At 41.2% G+C, this 18,403-nt stretch overlaps 1 pseudogene and 1 gene segment (V, D, J or C); both read left to right on the top strand.

The window, feature by feature from the left end:
* The first annotated feature begins 1,941 nt into the window (after window positions 1-1,941).
* On the top strand, window positions 1,942-9,829 carry LOC119876547 (annotated as a pseudogene).
* A 5,160-nt stretch (window positions 9,830-14,989) lies between these two features.
* LOC119869066 lies at window positions 14,990-18,189 on the top strand. The segment is given in 3 exon segments: window positions 14,990-15,151; window positions 15,255-15,565; window positions 18,106-18,189. Coding segments are annotated over 3 exon segments (441 nt in total).
* The last annotated feature ends 214 nt before the right edge of the window (window positions 18,190-18,403 follow it).

The following is an 18,403-nucleotide window of genomic DNA, read 5'->3' as shown; positions in this document are numbered from 1 at the left end:
AAGTGTCATCACTATATTGTACACTCAATATCACATGGCGTGTTATCTACACGGGGGAACATGGTAGATGGATTGGGATTGCATTGATGTGTAGACTGCTCTGGGTAGCAAAGGCATCTTAAAAATATTTATTCTTCCATTTTATGGGCATGGAATTTTTTCCCTTTCTTTGCGTCTTCTTCAGTTACTTTGCTGAGCATTCTACACTATTTATTGATAAGCCTGTGTGTTTTCCATTGCGCATTCACCTTTGATTCTGGAGGATTAGTTGATCATAGAGTTGATTGTCCATTTCTGGCTTCTCTATTCTGTTCCATTCATCTATGTGTTGTTTTGTGCAGGTACCAGGTTGTATTGATGATAACGACTAAGTAATACAGCTTGACCACCAACATTGTGATGCCCCCTCCTGTGGTTCTTCGAATTTTTCAAAACTTTTCTACTTATACAGTGTTTCAAGAAGTAAACTGAGGAAAACACAACGAGATAGAAAACTATTGCATGCTTATGTATTAGAAGAATAACTATTGTTGGGACACCTGGGTTGCTCAGTGATTGAGTGTCTTCCTTTGGCTCTCATCAAACTCAAGGTCCTTGGATGGATTCCACAATGGGCTCCCTGTAGGGATCCCACTTCTCCCTCTGACTATGTCTCTGCATCACTCTAGGTGTCTCTCATGAATAAGAAAGTTATGAAATAATTTTAAAAACAAGAATGTTTTAAAAATATATGCTACCCAGAACATTCTATGCAGTCAGTGCAATCCTTATCAAAACATCACAGACTTTCTTTACAGAGTTGAGACAGACAATACTAACTTCTGTAGGCACAGGCAAAGATACTAGTGACACATGAATCCAACGCTGATACTCTGGCATTTTCAGACTGCATTTGTTGTATAAAGAACCGTTTAGGCTCCCTCAGCCAGTTAAATAAATATTTGGTGGGATTCACACTTTCTCCGTTTCAAGAGAGGAAAACCTGCCTCCAAATCATGGTAACAGGGCTCAGAAGGCTCTGCAAACAACCCTTGTCATCCGCTCACTCATTCACTAACCCAAACCCAAATCCTGGCCTTAAATATCTACAAACGGAACATCATATTTTCTAAGAACAGAAGTGCTGCCTGCTGTAGTCATGGTCCAGGTGTCGTATTTTACATAGCTCATGCACGTGGAAAATGAAATGCATCTCCCCTTAGTTGTCTTATGTCTACTTAGCTATTAGATGAGGCAATGAAATCAGAAGAAAAGCAGAGCAATTTTTCCGCTCCAACAAGATGAAGATCTACCCAGGGAAAGTAGGCAATAAAAAATTAATCAGTAGAGAGGAAGAAATATTATTCATTTCCATATGACATGATCTGCTACAGGGGCAATGCCTACAAACTCTACAAATTCTAAGAATTGGTTAAGGATTTCAGGGAAAATTCAGGATATAAAATAAATACAGCTATGATTCCACACACTAACAAAAACTATCTATATAAAATTAACAAAAATATCACTTTAACTTGCATCAAAAATAAAAATTTAGAAATAAAATAAAAAAATTATTTAGAAATATTTTCTAAATTTTATTTAGAAATAAATTTGAATAAAGGATAAAATACTATACTAAAAATGGCCTATTTTGATGAAAGACTTTTTAGAAAGCAAACAGAAATGAAAAGATTACACCACTCACAGATGAGAACTTGATATTTCCTGAGTGACATCATCACAAAATGATCTGCAAAGGTAATGCAATCCTTGCTATAAACTCGTTAGAATCGAATTGTAGTCAAGAGCTGAAGATATAGTTAGAGGACATACAAATATGGACCTCCCTCCACTAATTAAAGCACCCCAGCCCCGACCTCGAGCTGGGAGAGTAGACCAAGCCCCAGTATCCTCAGGTGACCATATTCAGTGATCAGGACGGAACACAGACAACTCACCATGGAGTCCGTGCTTGCCTGGGTTTTCCTAATCGCTATTTTAAAAGGTAATTCATGAAATATAAGAGACCTTTAGTATGTGAATGGAGGTGAATGAGAGAAACAGAAGATGTGGGATAATTTTCTGACCGGGATGCCTTGTGTCTGCAGGTGTCCAGGGTGAAGTGCAGCTGGTGGAGTATGGGGGAGAGCTGGTGAAGCCTGGGGTTCCCTGAGACTGTCCTGTGTGGCCTCCGGATTCACCTTCAGTATCTACTACATGCACTGGGTCCACCAGGCTCCAGGGAAGGGGCTGCAGTGGTTCGCATGAATTAGGAGTGATGGAAGTAGCACATACTACACTGATGCTGTGAAGGGCCGATTCACCATCTCCAGAGACAATTCCAAGAACACTCTGTATCTGCAGATGACCAGCCTGAGAGCCGAGGACACGGCCCTATATTACTGTGCGATGGACACAGTGACAGGACCTCAGTGTGAGCCCAGACACAAACCTCCCTGTAGAAGGGGATCGGGACCACCAGGGGGTGCACACTACTCAACACTTCTGAATTGAAGGCCCAGGAGCAGGTGCAGATTGAGTTTATCAGCAGATTTCCTGTCAGGGTCTGGGCTTCCTCTCCAAGGAGTAGTTTTCCCTAAGGAGTCTCTCTGGACATAGGATTTTGTGTTAAGCTTTTCATTCTCTGTCTTAGAAACTTGGGAAATCAACTCTAGCATCTGTATACTTTTGTTTTTTTTTTGATTTTTATTTATTCATGATAGGCACACAGTGAAAGAGAGAGGCAGAGACACAGGCAGAGGGAGAAGCAGGCTCCATGCACCGGGAGCCAGACGTGGGATTCGATCCCGGATCTCCAGGATCGCGCCCTGGGCCAAAGGCAGGCGCCAAACCGTTGCGCCACCCAGGGATCCCACATCTGCATACTTTTGTAAACAACTCTACTACTTTCACTTCTTGAACTTAAATTTCCCTGACCTGGACTATAGATCAATTACAAATACCTCCATACTCATCAACTGAACATTTTCCTGAATCACAACAGCACTCCCTGTGCACCAGGGAGGAAGACACAAAGAGATGGAAAAATATTCCATGCTCATGGATTGGAAGATTTAGTATTGTGAAAATGTCAATGTTACGCAGGGCAGTTTACACAGTCAATGCAATCCCTATCAAATACCATGGACTTTTTTGAGACAGGTGGTACAAATCATCTTAAGATTTGTGTGGAATCAGAAAAGACCAAAAACCCAGGGGAATACTGAAAAAGAAAACCAGAGCCAGGGCATCACAATGTCGGATTTCACGTGGCACTACAAATCTGTGATCCTGAATACAGTGCGTTACTGGCACAAAAACAGACACATAGATCAATGGAACAGAATAGAAGACCCAGAAATGGGCCTTCAACTCCATGGTCAACTATTATCTGACAAAGCAGGTAAGACTCTCCAGTGGAAAAATGACAGTGTCTTCAATAAATGGTACTGGGAAAATTGGACAGCCACGTGCAGAAGAATGAAACTAGACTATTCTCTTACACCGTACACAAAGATAAAATCAAAATGTGAGACAAGATTCCATCAAAATCGTAGAGGAGAACACATGAAATACCCTTTTTGAACTTGGCCACAGCAACTTCTTGCAAGATACATCCATGAGGGCAAAGGAAACAAAAGCAAAAATGAATTATTGGAACTTCTTCAAGATAAATAACTTCTGCACAGCAAAAGAAACAGTCAACAGAAGGCAAGATGATATTATCAAATAACATATAAGGCAAAGGGCTTGTATCCAACATGTGTAAGTAATTTATCAAACCCAACACCCAAGAAACAAGGAATCCTGTTAAGAAATGGGGAGAAAACATGAACAGGAATTTCTCCAAATAAGACCTACATATGGCCTACAAGTCCATGAAAAAATTCTCCACATCACTTTCTGTCAGAGAAAAGCACATCCAAACACAATCAGTTGCTACTTTACACAAGAGAATGGCAAAAAATAATAAAAAATAAAACAACAATGTTTGAGAGGATGTAGAGGAAGAGAAACCCTCTTTCACTGTTGGTGGGAATATGAACTGGTACAGCCACTCTGGAAAACAGTGTGGAGGTTCCTAAAGGGTTAAAAATAGATCTGTCCTACGACCCAGGAATTGCACTGCTGGGGATTTACCCCAAAGATACTGATGCAGTGAAATGGCAGGATACCTGCACCCCAATGTTTATAGCAGCAGTGTGCACAATAGCCAAATTCTGGGAGAAGCCATGATGTCCTTTGAGAGACAAATTGATAAAAATGATATGGTTTATATATACAAAGGGATATTTCTAAGTCATTAGAAAGGATCAATAGCTACCATTTGTATCAACGTGTTTGGAACTACACAGTATTAAGTCAATGAAATAAGTCAGTCCCAGAAGGACAATCCTCATACTTTCTCTCATACAACAAAAGGGAACATAAGGGAAGGAGGTAAAATGAGAGGGGATAAATCAGAGAGGAAGACAAAACATGAGAGTCTCCTATCCCTGGGAGTCAGACAAAGGGCTGGGGAAGAGAGGTGGGTGGTGGGACTTGGTACCTGGGTGATGGGGACTACGGAGGGCACGTGATGAGATGAGCACTTGGTGTTACTCTATGTTGGGAAATTGAGCTTAAATAAATATTGAATAAATACATGAAAAACAAACTATTAAAGAGAGAGAACATTATGAGCAATAACATGCCAACAAATTCAACAATCAGAGAAAAAAATGAATGCCTTCAGGTAAATGTAGAAACAACCCAGTTGGAAACAGGAATGAATAGAAAATATGTAAAGGCTCCAAACCAAGGAATGAAAATCAAACATATTTAAAAGTCTTCTGACAATCAAAAGTCCTGGGATAGATGGCTACCCCTGGGAATGAAGAAGTATTGAAATAGAATTAATACCTACCCTGAAAATTTTTCAAAAAATAGAAATTAAAGGAAACTTCCAAGCTCATTTTCAGAGGGTAGCAGTGCCTTGACCTCAAAAGCAGACAAAGATCCAACCTAAAAGGAGAATTACAGACTAATATCCTTGATGGATATGGATGCAAAATGTCGCCAAGATCCTAACCAACATGATCCACCAATACGTTAATAGGATAATTCGCCATGACAAAATGGGCCTAATTTCTTGTCTGTAGGGGTGGATCAGCATCTGCAAATCCAACAATGGGATTTGGATCATTAATAAAACAAAGGATAAGGACCATTTTATAATCTCAACTCATGCCCAGAAAGCTTTTGGCAAGAGCGCTTGTATATTCATGTTAAACATTTCTTGCTGTGTAGCACAGGGGAACATATTCAACAAAGAAGCCATCTACAGAAGACACTTGGAGAATGTCTTCCTCAACAGGGAAAAGTTGAGAGCTTTTCCCCTAAGATCAGGAACAGGACAGGGATACCCTCCGTCACCACTGTTCTTCACCATTGTGGTAGAAGGCCTAGCCTTGTCAATCAGACAGCAAACAGAAGGAAATTTCCTCCAACTCAGCAAAGAAAAAAATCAAACTTTCACTCTTCACAGGTAAGTTATTTTAAGTTCAAATCCCAAAGATTCCTTAGAAAAAAAATTCTAGTACTGACACCAGAGTTCAGCAAGATTGGAGCATGTAAAATGAATAGAAGGAAGTCAATGGTTTTCTATATAGTGCAAATGAAATATAAAAAAGAAAAACAAGGACTGGATGCAATTTATAATTGCACCAGAAATCATCAGATAATGAGGGAAAATCCTAACCAAAGAGGGATAGATGTATAGTCTAAACATTACAGAACACTTATGAAAGACAGTATGGAAGACACAAGTAGATAGAAAATATTTATTCTCATAGATTAGAAGAATAAATATTGAAAAAATAACTATGCTACCAAGAGCAAGTTATCCCTTCAAAGCCAGGTTGATGAAATATCACCAGCATTTGTTGCAGAGCTTGAGGAAACGATCTAAAAACCTTTAGAAATCCACGAAGACCTCCACTAACAAAAGCAATCCTGAAAAAGTAAAGCAAAGCTGGAGACATCGTGATTCTGGTTGCAAGGTAAATTATGACGTTGTGATCACTAGAATAGTATGGCCCTGGAAAAAATACAGACTTATAGATAAATAGAAAACTCTAAGAACCCATAAATGGACCCAGAATAATATGGGCAAAAAATCTTGACAAAGCAGGAAAGAATATCCAATGGAATAAAAGAAAATCTCTTCAATAAATGCCATTGGCAATATTGGAGAGCCACATGCAGAAGAATGAAAGTGGACACGTTTTACATCATTCACAAAAATGGACTCAAAGTTGATGAAAGACCTAAATGTGAGTCAGGAAACCATCAGAATCCTCAGGAGAACACAGGCAGCACCTTTTCTACCTCAGCTGCAACCACTTCTAGACGTTTCTCCAGAGGCAAGGGAAAACAAAGGAAAATGAACTATGGCGACTTCATCAAGGAAAGAGCATTTTCACAGGAAAGGAATCATTCAAAGTAACTAAAAGGCCACCTAGAGAATGCGAGAAGACATTTGGAAATGTCTTATCAGATTAAAGGCTTGAATCCAAATCTAAAATGAACTTATCAATCTCAACACACACCAAAGATATATATCTCCAATCAGAATTGGGCAGAAGTTGTGAACGACTTCCTGTCCTTCGTGAGGTCCCGCACCACACCATATATTAGGGAGCTGATCCACATGCAAAAAGAAATTGATTTGCTCTCCTAGATCTGCTATATATCAGACAAAATATTAGAGTAAAGAATCTGACAAATAACAGGGAAAATATTTATGCACCTAAATCTAAGGTTACCCTTGAAATTAGGCAATAATAAAATAAAAGATATTAAAATCAGTCAACAGGAAGTTAAATAATTTGTTTGCATATACATAGTCAAAGAGGAAAATTATTTCAAACACCAATTACAAGTAACTAATGAGCTCAAAGAAAATTCAGGATATAAAATCAACATAGACAATAAAGTTAAATCCTGCACACTAACAACAAATTTCCTATATCAAATTTACAAAACAATCACCTTTATACTGGTACCAAAAATAAATATTTATGATTAAACTTCATTAAGCAGAGAAAATACTGTTTAAAAATGAGCTTTTCTAATGAAAGACATTTAAAAAGGAACAGAAATGCAAAGATAAATACGTTGATGTATTAGAACATCATAAATCCACAGTGAAACCAAAAAAACTGATTTGGGGTTGTGAAGCAATCTTTGTATATAAATTATTAAGAATTGAATCTAAGTTGGTAGGTGAGTATATAGTCCGGGACATGCAAATAGGGCCCTCCCTCCACTGATTAAACAAGCTCAGCCCCGACTCTGCAGCTGGGAGAGGAGCTCCAGCCCCAGGATCTCCAGGTGACCCCATTCAGTGCTCAGGGCACAACACAGACAAACCACCATGGAGTCTGCTCTGCTGGGTTTTCCTTGTCGCTATTTTAAAAGGTAATTCATGGAGAACCAGATACCCTGAGTTGGTGTGTGGAGGTGAATGAGAGAAGCAGGATGTGGGACAGTTTCCTGACCAGGATGTCTTGTGTCTGCAGGTGTCCAGGGTGAGGTGCAGCTGGAGGAGTCTGGGGGAGACCTGGTGAAGCCTGGGGTTCCCTAAGACTGTCCTGTGTGGCCTCCGGATTCACTTTCAGTAGTTATGCCATGCACTGGGTCCGCCAGGCTCCAGGGAAGGGGCTGCAGTGGGTCGCAGTTATTAGCAGGGATGGAAGTAGCACATACTACGCAGACGCTGTGAAGGGCCGATGCACCATCTCCAGAGACAACGCCAAGAACATGCTGTATCTACAGATGAACAGCCTGAGAGCTGAGGACACGGCCATGTATTACTGTGCGAAGGACACAGTGAGTCGACCTCAGTGTGAGCCCAGACACAAACCTCCCTGTAGAAGGGGATCAGGACCACCAGGGGGTGCACACTCCTCACCACTTCTGTCTTGAAGGCCCAGGAGCAGGTGCAGATGGAGGTTCTGGGCAGGTTTCCTGTCAGGGTCTGGGCTTCCTCTCAATGGAGCAGTTTTACCCAAGGAGTCTCTATGAACACTTGGTTATGTGTTTACCTCTTCAGTCTCTTTCTTAGAGACTTAGAAATTCAACTATAGCACTTGCACTTACTTGTACTTAACTTTTCCTGACCTGAAATATTAATCAATTACAAATAACTCCATTCACATCATCTGAACATTTTCATGAGTCCTAGTGGCACTTCCTGTGGATCACAGGAGCCCAAACTAACATGCTGTCTGCACATGATGGGATAGCGGAATCCTCAATCAACCTCAATCCTCAATCAGTGGAAAGAGACATTCTATAAAAATGGTAATAACGTCTGCGGAGTGAGAAAGATTCCCAGCATGAAATGGTAAGGAGGTGGACTCAGAGGTCATTCACACACACACACACACACACACACACACAATCACGAGAGTATAAGCTTTTATCACCTTCAACTTCATGTCTGATGAGATCTAATCTGGCCTCTCATCACATAATGCCAGGAAGGTGCCAGGAAAGACACTGACCCTAGCTCTGGGAGTGCTGTGAGTCAGTGGTGGGAACAGGATCCTTCTCCATGCATTTTGGGAGGAACTGGGGGCCTTAGGGGAGCACTTAGGTCAGGAGGTGCAGCCTCATGATTGCATCAGAGCCTTTATACACAAGGGCTGAGAATGCTCCCTGCACCCTGAACCCATGTGAGGTGATGGGGAAAAGACGGGCAAGGTGTGGGTGCTCTCCAGACAGCATATCTACCTGCACCTGGACCTCAGTCTTCCCAGACTCCAGAATTGTGAGAATGAGTGTCTGTTTTTTAGTCCACCCAGTCCATGATGGATGTTCCAGCAGGGGGCACAGGCTAGTCTCAATTATTTTTCTCTGATTAAATTGAATTTACCACATTTACTATGAACTCAATGCTCATCACATCATATACTCCCCTTAACTTCCATCTCTCAGTTATCCCATACTCCACCCTCTCCTTTCTAGTGACCCTGTTTATTTTTTCCCAGTTAAGTGTCTCTCAAAATTTGTTTTCCTCTGTAGTGTTATCCCACTAAGTTTTACTCCCTCACTTATGGTCTCTTTCAATATTTCTTATATTTCACATATGAGTGAGGCCATATCATTGCATTTTGGTGATTGATTTATTTCTGTCAATATAGTGCCTCCAGTTACATCCATGGTTAAGGAAATATTATTTTATGACATCCATCACTTCTGACGGTTGTGCAATATTCCACTGTATATATAGACCACATCTTCTTTATGCATTCATCTGCCAATGAACACCGAGGCGCCTTCTACATCTTCTTCATCACTCTTCTGTAGAAGGGCATCATGACTCCTCCCAGAGTTTTGCTATTGTGGCCTTTGCTGCTGTGAACTTTGGGCTACAATTGTCCCTTCACTTCATTAAAATGAACATCCTGAGAGGCAGACTGATTCTCACCAGGAAATGATATGAATATGGAACCCGAAGGACACACACACATAAACACTTTCTCACACGCACACCACACACACACACACAAGTGTATAAAACCTTTATCAGCTTCCACCTGAGGGTATTATTTATTTCCCTTAACCTTTTCTCATGATCTTTTAATAGTTTTTCTCTTTTTTCCTCAGCTTCCTTCCTTAAAATCAACTTATGTTCTATGTTGCTCATTCTTTCTTCCACCACATTAACCCTCATTGTTAGGAACTCCAGTTCGGATTGCATCTCATCTAATTGATTTTTAATTTCAGCCTGATAGATCTAAATTCTGCAGTCATGAAGTCTCTTGAATCTTTTATGATTTTTTTCTAGAGTCACAAGTAGCCTTATAATAAAAGATGAATGGATAAAGAAGATGTGGTTTATGGATACAAAGGAATATTTCTCAGGAATTGGAAACGACAAATACCCACTATTTGATTCGATGTGGAGGGACCTGAAGGGTATTGTGCTGAGTGAAATAAGTCAAACAGAGAAGGACAAACATTATATGGTCTCATTCATCTGGGGAATATAAAAAATAGTGAAAGGGAATAAAGGGAAAGGAGAAAAATAAGTGAAAATATTAGTGAGGGTGACAAAACATGACAGACACCTAACTCTGGGAAATGAAGAAGGGGTAGTGGAAGGGGAGGTGGGCGGAGGATGAGGGTGACTGGGTGATGGACACTGAGGGGTGCATTTGGCAGGATGAGCACTGGGTGTTGGGCTATATGTTGGCAAATTGAACTCCAATAAAAAATAGTAAAAAATAAAATAAAACAAAGCCTGTAATAAAGGATGAAGAATACTATATCATAAACATGGCTTATCCAAAAGATCTTTTTTTCTAAAGTTTCCTACCGCTAACTTTGGAGAAGACAAGTGCACAAACCAATTAACCCTAATTTTAATGACACTCATGGCTACTATTATGTTAACAGTGGGGAGTTCAATGTCCCCCTAACATCAGTGAGAATCATCCAAGCAGAAGCTTAACAAGTAAACAAGGGATTTGAGAGGCATACAGGATGGGACATATGTAACAAATGTATTGGAGCATTTTTCATAAAGCAGAATACACGTTCTCAATTGTTTATGGAAATACTGCAGACTTGATCATATACAGGTCACAAGTCATCTACCAAGTGGTACAGAATGGTTGAATTCAGTCCATGCATATTTTCAGACAAATATGCTATGAAACCAGACGGCAAACTCAATAGAACAAGGAATGGCCCGAAGCAACAGTTATAAACCACATTACACCAGTGAGAATGGTGAAAATCAACAAGACAGGAAACAAGTGTTGGAGAGGATGTGGAGAAAGGGGAACCTTCTTGCACTGTAGGTGAGAATGTGAACAGGTGCGGCCACTCTGAAAAACCGAGTAGAGTTTCCTCAAAGAGTTAAAAATAGATCTGCCATAAGACCCAGCAATTACACTGCTGAGGATTTTCCACAAAGATACAGATGCAGTGAAACACCGGGCCACGTGCACCCCGATGTTCATAGCAGCAATTTCTAAAATAGCCAAACTGTGGAAGGAGCCTCGGTGTTCATCAACAGATGAATGGATAAAGAAGATGTGGTCTATGTATACAATGGAATATTACTCGGCCATCAGCGAGGAGGAATACTCACCATTTGCCTCAACATAAGTGGAACTGGAGGGTAATATGCTGAGTGAAGTAGGTCAATCACAGAGGACAAACATTATATGGTTTCATTCATTCGGATAATATAAAAATTGTGTAAAGGATTATAGAGGAAATCAGGGAAAATAAGTGGGAATAATTAGAGAGGGTGACAAAACACGAGAGACTCCTAACTCTAGGAAATGAAAAAGAAGTAGTGGGAGGGGAAGTAGGTTCTTGGGACTCGAATCTCCAAAGGGAAGTAAAACAAAGTCAAAATAACTCTATGGATTACATCAAGGGAGGAGCTGTCGTACAGCTATGGAAACACTCAACATTATTAAAAGGCAACCTAACGAATGGGAAAAGTTAGGGACGCTGGTGGATCTTGAGCATCTCTTTTTGGCTCAGGGAATGAGCCCAGGGCCCTGGGATTGAGACCAACATCAGGCTCCCTGTGGGGAATCCACTTCTCCCTCTGCCTATGTCTCTGCATCTCTGTCTCTCATGAATAAATAAATAGCATCTTCCAAAAAAATGAATGGGAGAAGATATTTGCAAGTCTTTTTTTAAATTTATTTTTTATTGGTGTTCAATTTACTAACATACAGAATAATCCCCAGTGCCCGTCACCCATTCACTCCCACCCCCCGCCCTCCTCCCCTTCCAACACCCCTAGTTCGTTTCCCAGAGTTAGCAGTCTTTACGTTCTGTCTCCCTTTCTGATATTTCCCACACATTTCTTCTCCCTTCCCTTATATTCCCTTTCACTATTATTTATATTCCCCAAATGAATGAGAACATATAATGTTTGTCCTTCTCCGACTGACTTACATCACTCAGCATAATACCCTCCAGTTCCATCCACGTTGAAGCAAATGGCGGGTATTTGTCATTTCTAATAGCTGAGTAATATTCCATTGTATACATAAACCACATCTTCTTTATCCATTCATCTTTTGTTGGACACCGAGGCTCCTTCCACAGTTTGGCTATTGCGGCCATTGCTGCTATAAACATTGGGGGTGCAGGTGTCCCGGCGTTTCATTGCATTTGTATCTTTGGGGTAAATCCCCAACAGTGCAATTGCTGGGTCGTAGCGCAGGTATATTTTTAACTCTTTGAGGAACCTCCACACAGTTTTCCAGAGTGGCTGCACCAGTTCACATTCCCGCCAACAGTGCAAGAGGGTTCCCTTTTCTCCGCATCCTCTCCAACATTTGTTGTTTCCTGTCTTGTTAATTTGCCCCATTCTCACTGGTGTGAGGTGGTATCTCATTGTGGTTTTGATTTGTATTTCCCTGATGGCAAGTGATGCAGAGCATTTTCTCATATGCATGTTGGCCATGTCTATGTCTTCCTCTGTGAGATTTCTGTTCATGTCTTTTGCCCATTTCATGATTGGATTGTTTGTTTCTTTGGTGTTGAGTTTAATAAGTTGTTTATAGATCTTGGAAACTAGCCCTTTATCTGATATGTCATTTGCAAATATCTTCTCCCATTCTGTAGGTTGTCTTTGAGTTTTGTTGACTGTATCCTTTGCTGTGCAAAAGCTTCTTATCTTGATGAAGTCCCAATAGTTCATTTTTGCTTTTGTTTCTTTTGCCTTCGTGGATGTATCTTGCAAGAAGTTACTATGGCCGAGTTCAAAAAGGGTGTTGCCTGTGTTCTTCTCTAGGATTTTGATGGAATCTTGTCTCACATTTAGATCTTTCATCCATTTTGAGTTTATCTTTGTGTATGGTGCAAGAGAGTGGTCTAGTTTCATTCTTCTGCATGTGGATGTCCAATATTCCCAGCACCATTTATTGAAGAGACTGTCTTTCTTCCAGTGGATAGTCTTTCCTCCTTTATCGAATATTAGTTGACCATAAAGTTCAGGGTCAACTTCTGGATTCTCTATTCTGTTCCACTGATCTATCTGTCTGTTTTTGTGCCAGTACCACACTGTCTTGATGGCCACAGCTTTGTAGTACAACCTGAAATCTGGCATTGTGATGCCCCCAGATATGGTTTTCTTTTTCAAAATTCCCCTGGCTATTCGGGGTCTTTTCTGATTCCACACAAATCTTAAAATAATTTGTTCTAAATCTCTGAAGAAAGTCCATGGTATTTTGATAGGGATTGCATTAAACGTGTATATTGCCCTGGGTAATATTGACATTTTCACAATGTTAATTCTGCCAATCCATGAGCATGGAATATTTTTCCATCTCTTTGTGTCTTCCTCAATTTCTTTCAGAAGTGTTCTATAGTTTTGAGGGTATAGATCCTTTACCTCTTTGGTTAGGTTTATTCCTAGGTATCTTATGCTTTTGGGTGCAATTGTAAATGGGATTGACTCCTTAATTTCTCTGTCTTCAGTCTCATTGTTAGTGTATAGAAATGCCACTGATTTCTGGGCATTGATTTTGTATCCTGCCATGCTACCAAATTGCTGTATGAGTTCTAGCAATCTTGGGGTGGAAACTTTTGGGTTTTCTATGTAGAGTATCATGTCATCGGCGAAGAGGGAGAGTTTGACTTCTTCTTTGCCAATTTGAATGCCTTTAATGTCTTTTTGTTGTCTGATTGCTGAGTCTAGGACTTCCAGTATTATGTTGAACAGCAGTGGTGAGAGTGGACATCCCTGTCTTGTTCCTGATCCTAGGGGAAAGGCTCCCAGTGCTTCCCCATTGAGAATGATATTTGCTGTGGGCTTTTCATAGATGGCTTTTAAGATGTCGAGGAATGTTCCCTCTATCCCTACACTCTGAAGAGTTTTGATCAGGAATGGATGCTGAATTTGTCAAATGCTTTCCCTGCATCTAATGAGAGGATCATATGGTTCTTGGTTTTTCTCTTGCTGATATGATGAATCACATTGATTGTTTTACGGGTGTTGAACCAGTCTTTGCAAGTCTATCTGTAGATTAAGGGTTTCCAAATTTGACAAATTATCAAAATAAACCAAAAAGTGAAATCTACAATCAGAAATGGGCAGAAGACATGAAGACACACCCTTTCCTGGTATGAGTTGCTGACTCTCACCTTATATTAGGTAGGTCCTCCACATGCAAAATGAAATCTATTGTCTCCTCCAGGTCAGCCTTATATCAACTGCATGATTAGACCAGACAATGAATCCAAAAAACCAGAGGAAAATATTTCTGCCCCAGACTGAAGAATCTAAAAGGAAACCTGGCAAGAAAACTACATAAATGAAATGAAAAGTGGTAAACTGGAAAGTAATTTGTTTGCCTATGACAATGTCTTAGTAGAGTCAATGAGTAAAAACCTCACATAAAAATTGGAAGAGGAGATCGCTGGGTGGCTCAGGGGCTTGGCGCCTGCCTTAGACCTGTGGAGTGATCCTGGAAACCTGGGATTGAGTCCCATGTTGGGCTCCCTGCTTGGAGCCTGCTACTCCTCTGCCTATGTCTCTGCCTCTCTCTTTCTGTGTCTCTCATGAGTAAATAAATAAAATCTTTTTTAAAAGTGGGAGAAATAATGAATGAGCTGAGGAAAAAATCAGGATATAAAATAAGCAAAAAAAAAAACATATGTTTCTACAAACTAATAACAAATTACCTATACAAAATTAACAAAATAATCCGCCATGCACTGGCACGAAAAATAAATATTTAGGATTAAAATTTACTAAAGAGATAAAATATTCTATGGAAATGACCTACATTGATGACAGCCTTTTGAAACTGCATCCTGAAATGCAAAGATAACTCTGCTTACACATTAGAACTTCATATAGTCATAGTGCCATCTACACAAATTGCTAGAGAATTGTGGCGCAACACTTGTGTTGACTTTTAAAGACTCGAATGTAAGCCTGGAGCTGGTTATATAGTCAGAGGATATGCAAATAGGGCCTCATCTCCACTGATTATACCAGCCCAGCCTTGACCCTGCAGCTGGGAAAGGAGCCCCAGCCCCAGGATCTCCAGGTGATCCCATTCAGTGATCAAGACAGAAGACAGACACCTAACCATGGAGACTGTGCTCAGCTGGATTTTCCTTGTTGCTATTTTAAAAGGTAATTCATGGAGAACCAGAAACCCTGAGTCTGTGAGTGGACATGAGTGAGAGAAACAGGGGATGTGGGACCATTTTCTGACCAGGATGTCTTGTGTCTGCAGGTGTCCAGGGTGAGGTGCAGCTGGTGGAGTCTGGGGGAGACCTGGTGAACCCTGGGGGGTCCTTGAGACTCTCCTGTGTGGCCTCTGGTTTCACCTTCAGTAGCAACGACATGGACTGGGTCCGCCAGGCTCCAGGGAAGGGGCTGCAGTGGCTCACACGGATTAGCAATGATGGAAGGAGCACAGGCTACGCAGATGCTGTGAAGGGCCGATTCACCATCTCCAGAGACAACGCCAAGAACACGCTGTATCTGCAGATGAACAGCCTGAGAGCTGAGGACACAGCCGTGTATTACTGTGCGAAGGACACAGTGAGGCGACCTCAGTGTTTGCCCAGACACAAACCTCCCTGTAGAAGGGGATCAGGACCAACAGGGGATGCTCAGTACTCACCACTTCCGTCTTGAAGGCCCAGGAGCAGGTGCACATGGAGATTGTGGGCAGGTTTCCCATCAGGGTTTGGGCTTCCTCTCCAAGGAGTATTTTCCCCCAGGGAGTCTCTACTGGGCATAGGAATCTGTGTTTATGTATTCAGTCTCTAACTTACAAAATTTTTTTGTCATAGAAAGAAATATGCCAACGTCCAAAAATGACAGTTTCTCCCTCTTTGCTTAATCCTTAAGCAGTTTCTGATTTGGAAACTTTTTTGGTTTTAGTCAACAACTATTCTTATATGGGTAAGAGCAGAACTGCTTAAGTGTTCTTACTACTGTCCCGAAATACCAGTTAATTATCCATATCTCCATGTACTGTAACTTCTCCTTTATAAGGGGAGACCCAGCTGTATACATGGTACATGAAATAACCACCCAGCTCAATGTGCTAAGATTTTATTTTCTTTTATTTTGTATATTTGTTTTTGGAGTTTTATTAGCCAACATATAGCATAACACCCAGTGCTCATCCCATCAAGTACCCACCTAAGTGCCCGTCACCCAGTGACCCCCACTGCCCGCCCACCTCCCTTCCACTACCCCTTGTTTGCTTCCCAGAGTTAGGAGTCTCATGTTATGTCTCCTAACCTGACATTTACCACTCATTTCCCCCCTTTCTACTTTATTCCCTTTCTCTATTTTTTATATTCCCTAAATGAATGAGACTGTATAATGTTTCTCCTCCTCTGATTGAGTTATTTCACCCAGCATAATACCCTCCAGTCCTATCCACATTGAAGTAAAAGGTGGATATTTTTCGGTTCAAATGTGCAAGGATTTTATTTATTTTTTTTTAATTTATTTTTTATTGGTGTTCAATTTACTAACATACAGAATAACACCCAGTGCCCGTCACCCATTCACTCCCACCCCCCGTCCTCCTCCCCTTCTACCACCCCTAGTTCGTTTCCCAGAGTTAGCAGTCTTTACGTTCTGTCTCCCTTTCTGATATTTCCCACACATTTCTTCTCCCTTCCCTTATATTCCCTTTCACTATTATTTATATTCCCCAAATGAATGAGAATGGCAAGGGATTTTAGAAACAACATAAAGTACATGCTGGTGATGACATTACATAGGGCTCGAAAATCAAAAGGGGACAAGAAGGATTGGAGGTTTGACCTCAGTCTTCAACCGCACTGACAGAATCAATATTAGCATCAACCTGGGAAAGCAAGGGACGCCAAGAAGTACGTTGTGAGGGTGTGTAGTCTGAAGAGCCCCCCCCCATACACACACACAGACAGGAGAGTGCAAACCTTTTTCACCATCATCCGGTCTGTTGAGAGCAGGGCAGACCTCTCAGCAAGTCATAAGTGCTTGGATTTGGGAAGGACACTGGCTCAGGGTGTGTGTTGTGGGTCAGTGGTGGAGATGAGGTCCTGCTCCAGGAGGGGCTTGTGTGGAGTCAGTGTCCCACCTGCTTCAATGGAGGAAATTCAGTCTCCTGCTGGATATCCCATAGGTGAGGCAGGAGGAGAAGATGGAATACTGGTGATCACAGGAGTTAGCAGTGACACTCAAAGATATGGTGAGATGACAGATTCCACTAAACTATTATGAAAAATGAGAGAACAAAAGTGGAGGAGGACCTTCCACCAGCAGGGAATAACTCATGGATCCTTCAGGTGTGGATATCAGCTAACTGTATGTGACCTCTACCATCCCCATGTTGGTACTTAGTGCCCTTGTGATGGGAGAAGAGGTTGGCCCTTAGGGGAGCACTTAGGTCAGGAGATGCAGCCTCATCATGGGATCAGGGCCTTTATACACCAGGACTGGGAAAGCTCCCTGCCCTCGGCCCCATGTGAGGTGACAGGAAATGATGGGCTGGGATGTGGGAGCTCTTCAGATACCACATCTGCCTGCACCTGAACCTCAGACCTACCAGACTCCAGAGTTTTGAGAATGAGTGTTTGTTGTTTAATCCACCCAGTCTGATGCGGTGACATCACGCAGACACACTAAAACAGGGACTCACCTCTTATTTGTTCTTTACAACCTGGTCCCAGTAGAACTGTCAGGTGAGGAAAAAACAGCGTAGGAAATCCACACCTAGATCACTGTCATCAGCCACTGTCCATGTCCCTGTGCTTAGTAGTTGTGCATCACGTTGATGCCACACATTCTTCCTACAACCCTGGGGATCTGGAGAACCATTAGTATCCTAGGATTCTTCCCTCTTTACTACCAGGGTACCTTTAAGCCAGCACATCCCCATGGAAGCAGACATATAAAGTTCAGATTATCCTGTCTGCTGCTCATAATACTATAGAGGATATAGCTAGATCAACCTCGCTCCTGTCATCATCACCACAGCTATATCTCTCAATGACAATGTCCACACCTCCTACATACAAAAGGTGGTCAATTTTCTATGAGTTTTTGCAGTTTCTATACAGTTTTTGTTCTCTCAGGCCTCTGAGGGTGATCAGAATGATTTAATAACTGTCATGTTCCAGGAAGGAGACAAGCTCACAGACCCTGATCCAGCATCTTAAGTCCTCCCTGCCAATGCTGTTAGAGCAAAGACAGTGTGGAGAATTCCCTCTGCTTTATATGCTGAAGATCAAATTGCAATTCTGGAATTTTATGTCAAAATCACCTAAATTTATTTCCTTCTTAACTCTTATCTCAATCCTGTGGATTCATTTGTGTTTGAGTATATGTTGTACAATTATTATATTATTTTTCAGTAAGTAATGGTGACATATG

Source organism: Canis lupus, chromosome 8 (assembly GCF_011100685.1).
Source record: "Canis lupus familiaris isolate Mischka breed German Shepherd chromosome 8, alternate assembly UU_Cfam_GSD_1.0, whole genome shotgun sequence".
NCBI lineage: Eukaryota > Metazoa > Chordata > Mammalia > Carnivora > Canidae > Canis > Canis lupus.
Note: the sequence above shows the minus strand (reverse complement) of the source record. Positions and strands in the feature narration are given on the sequence as shown.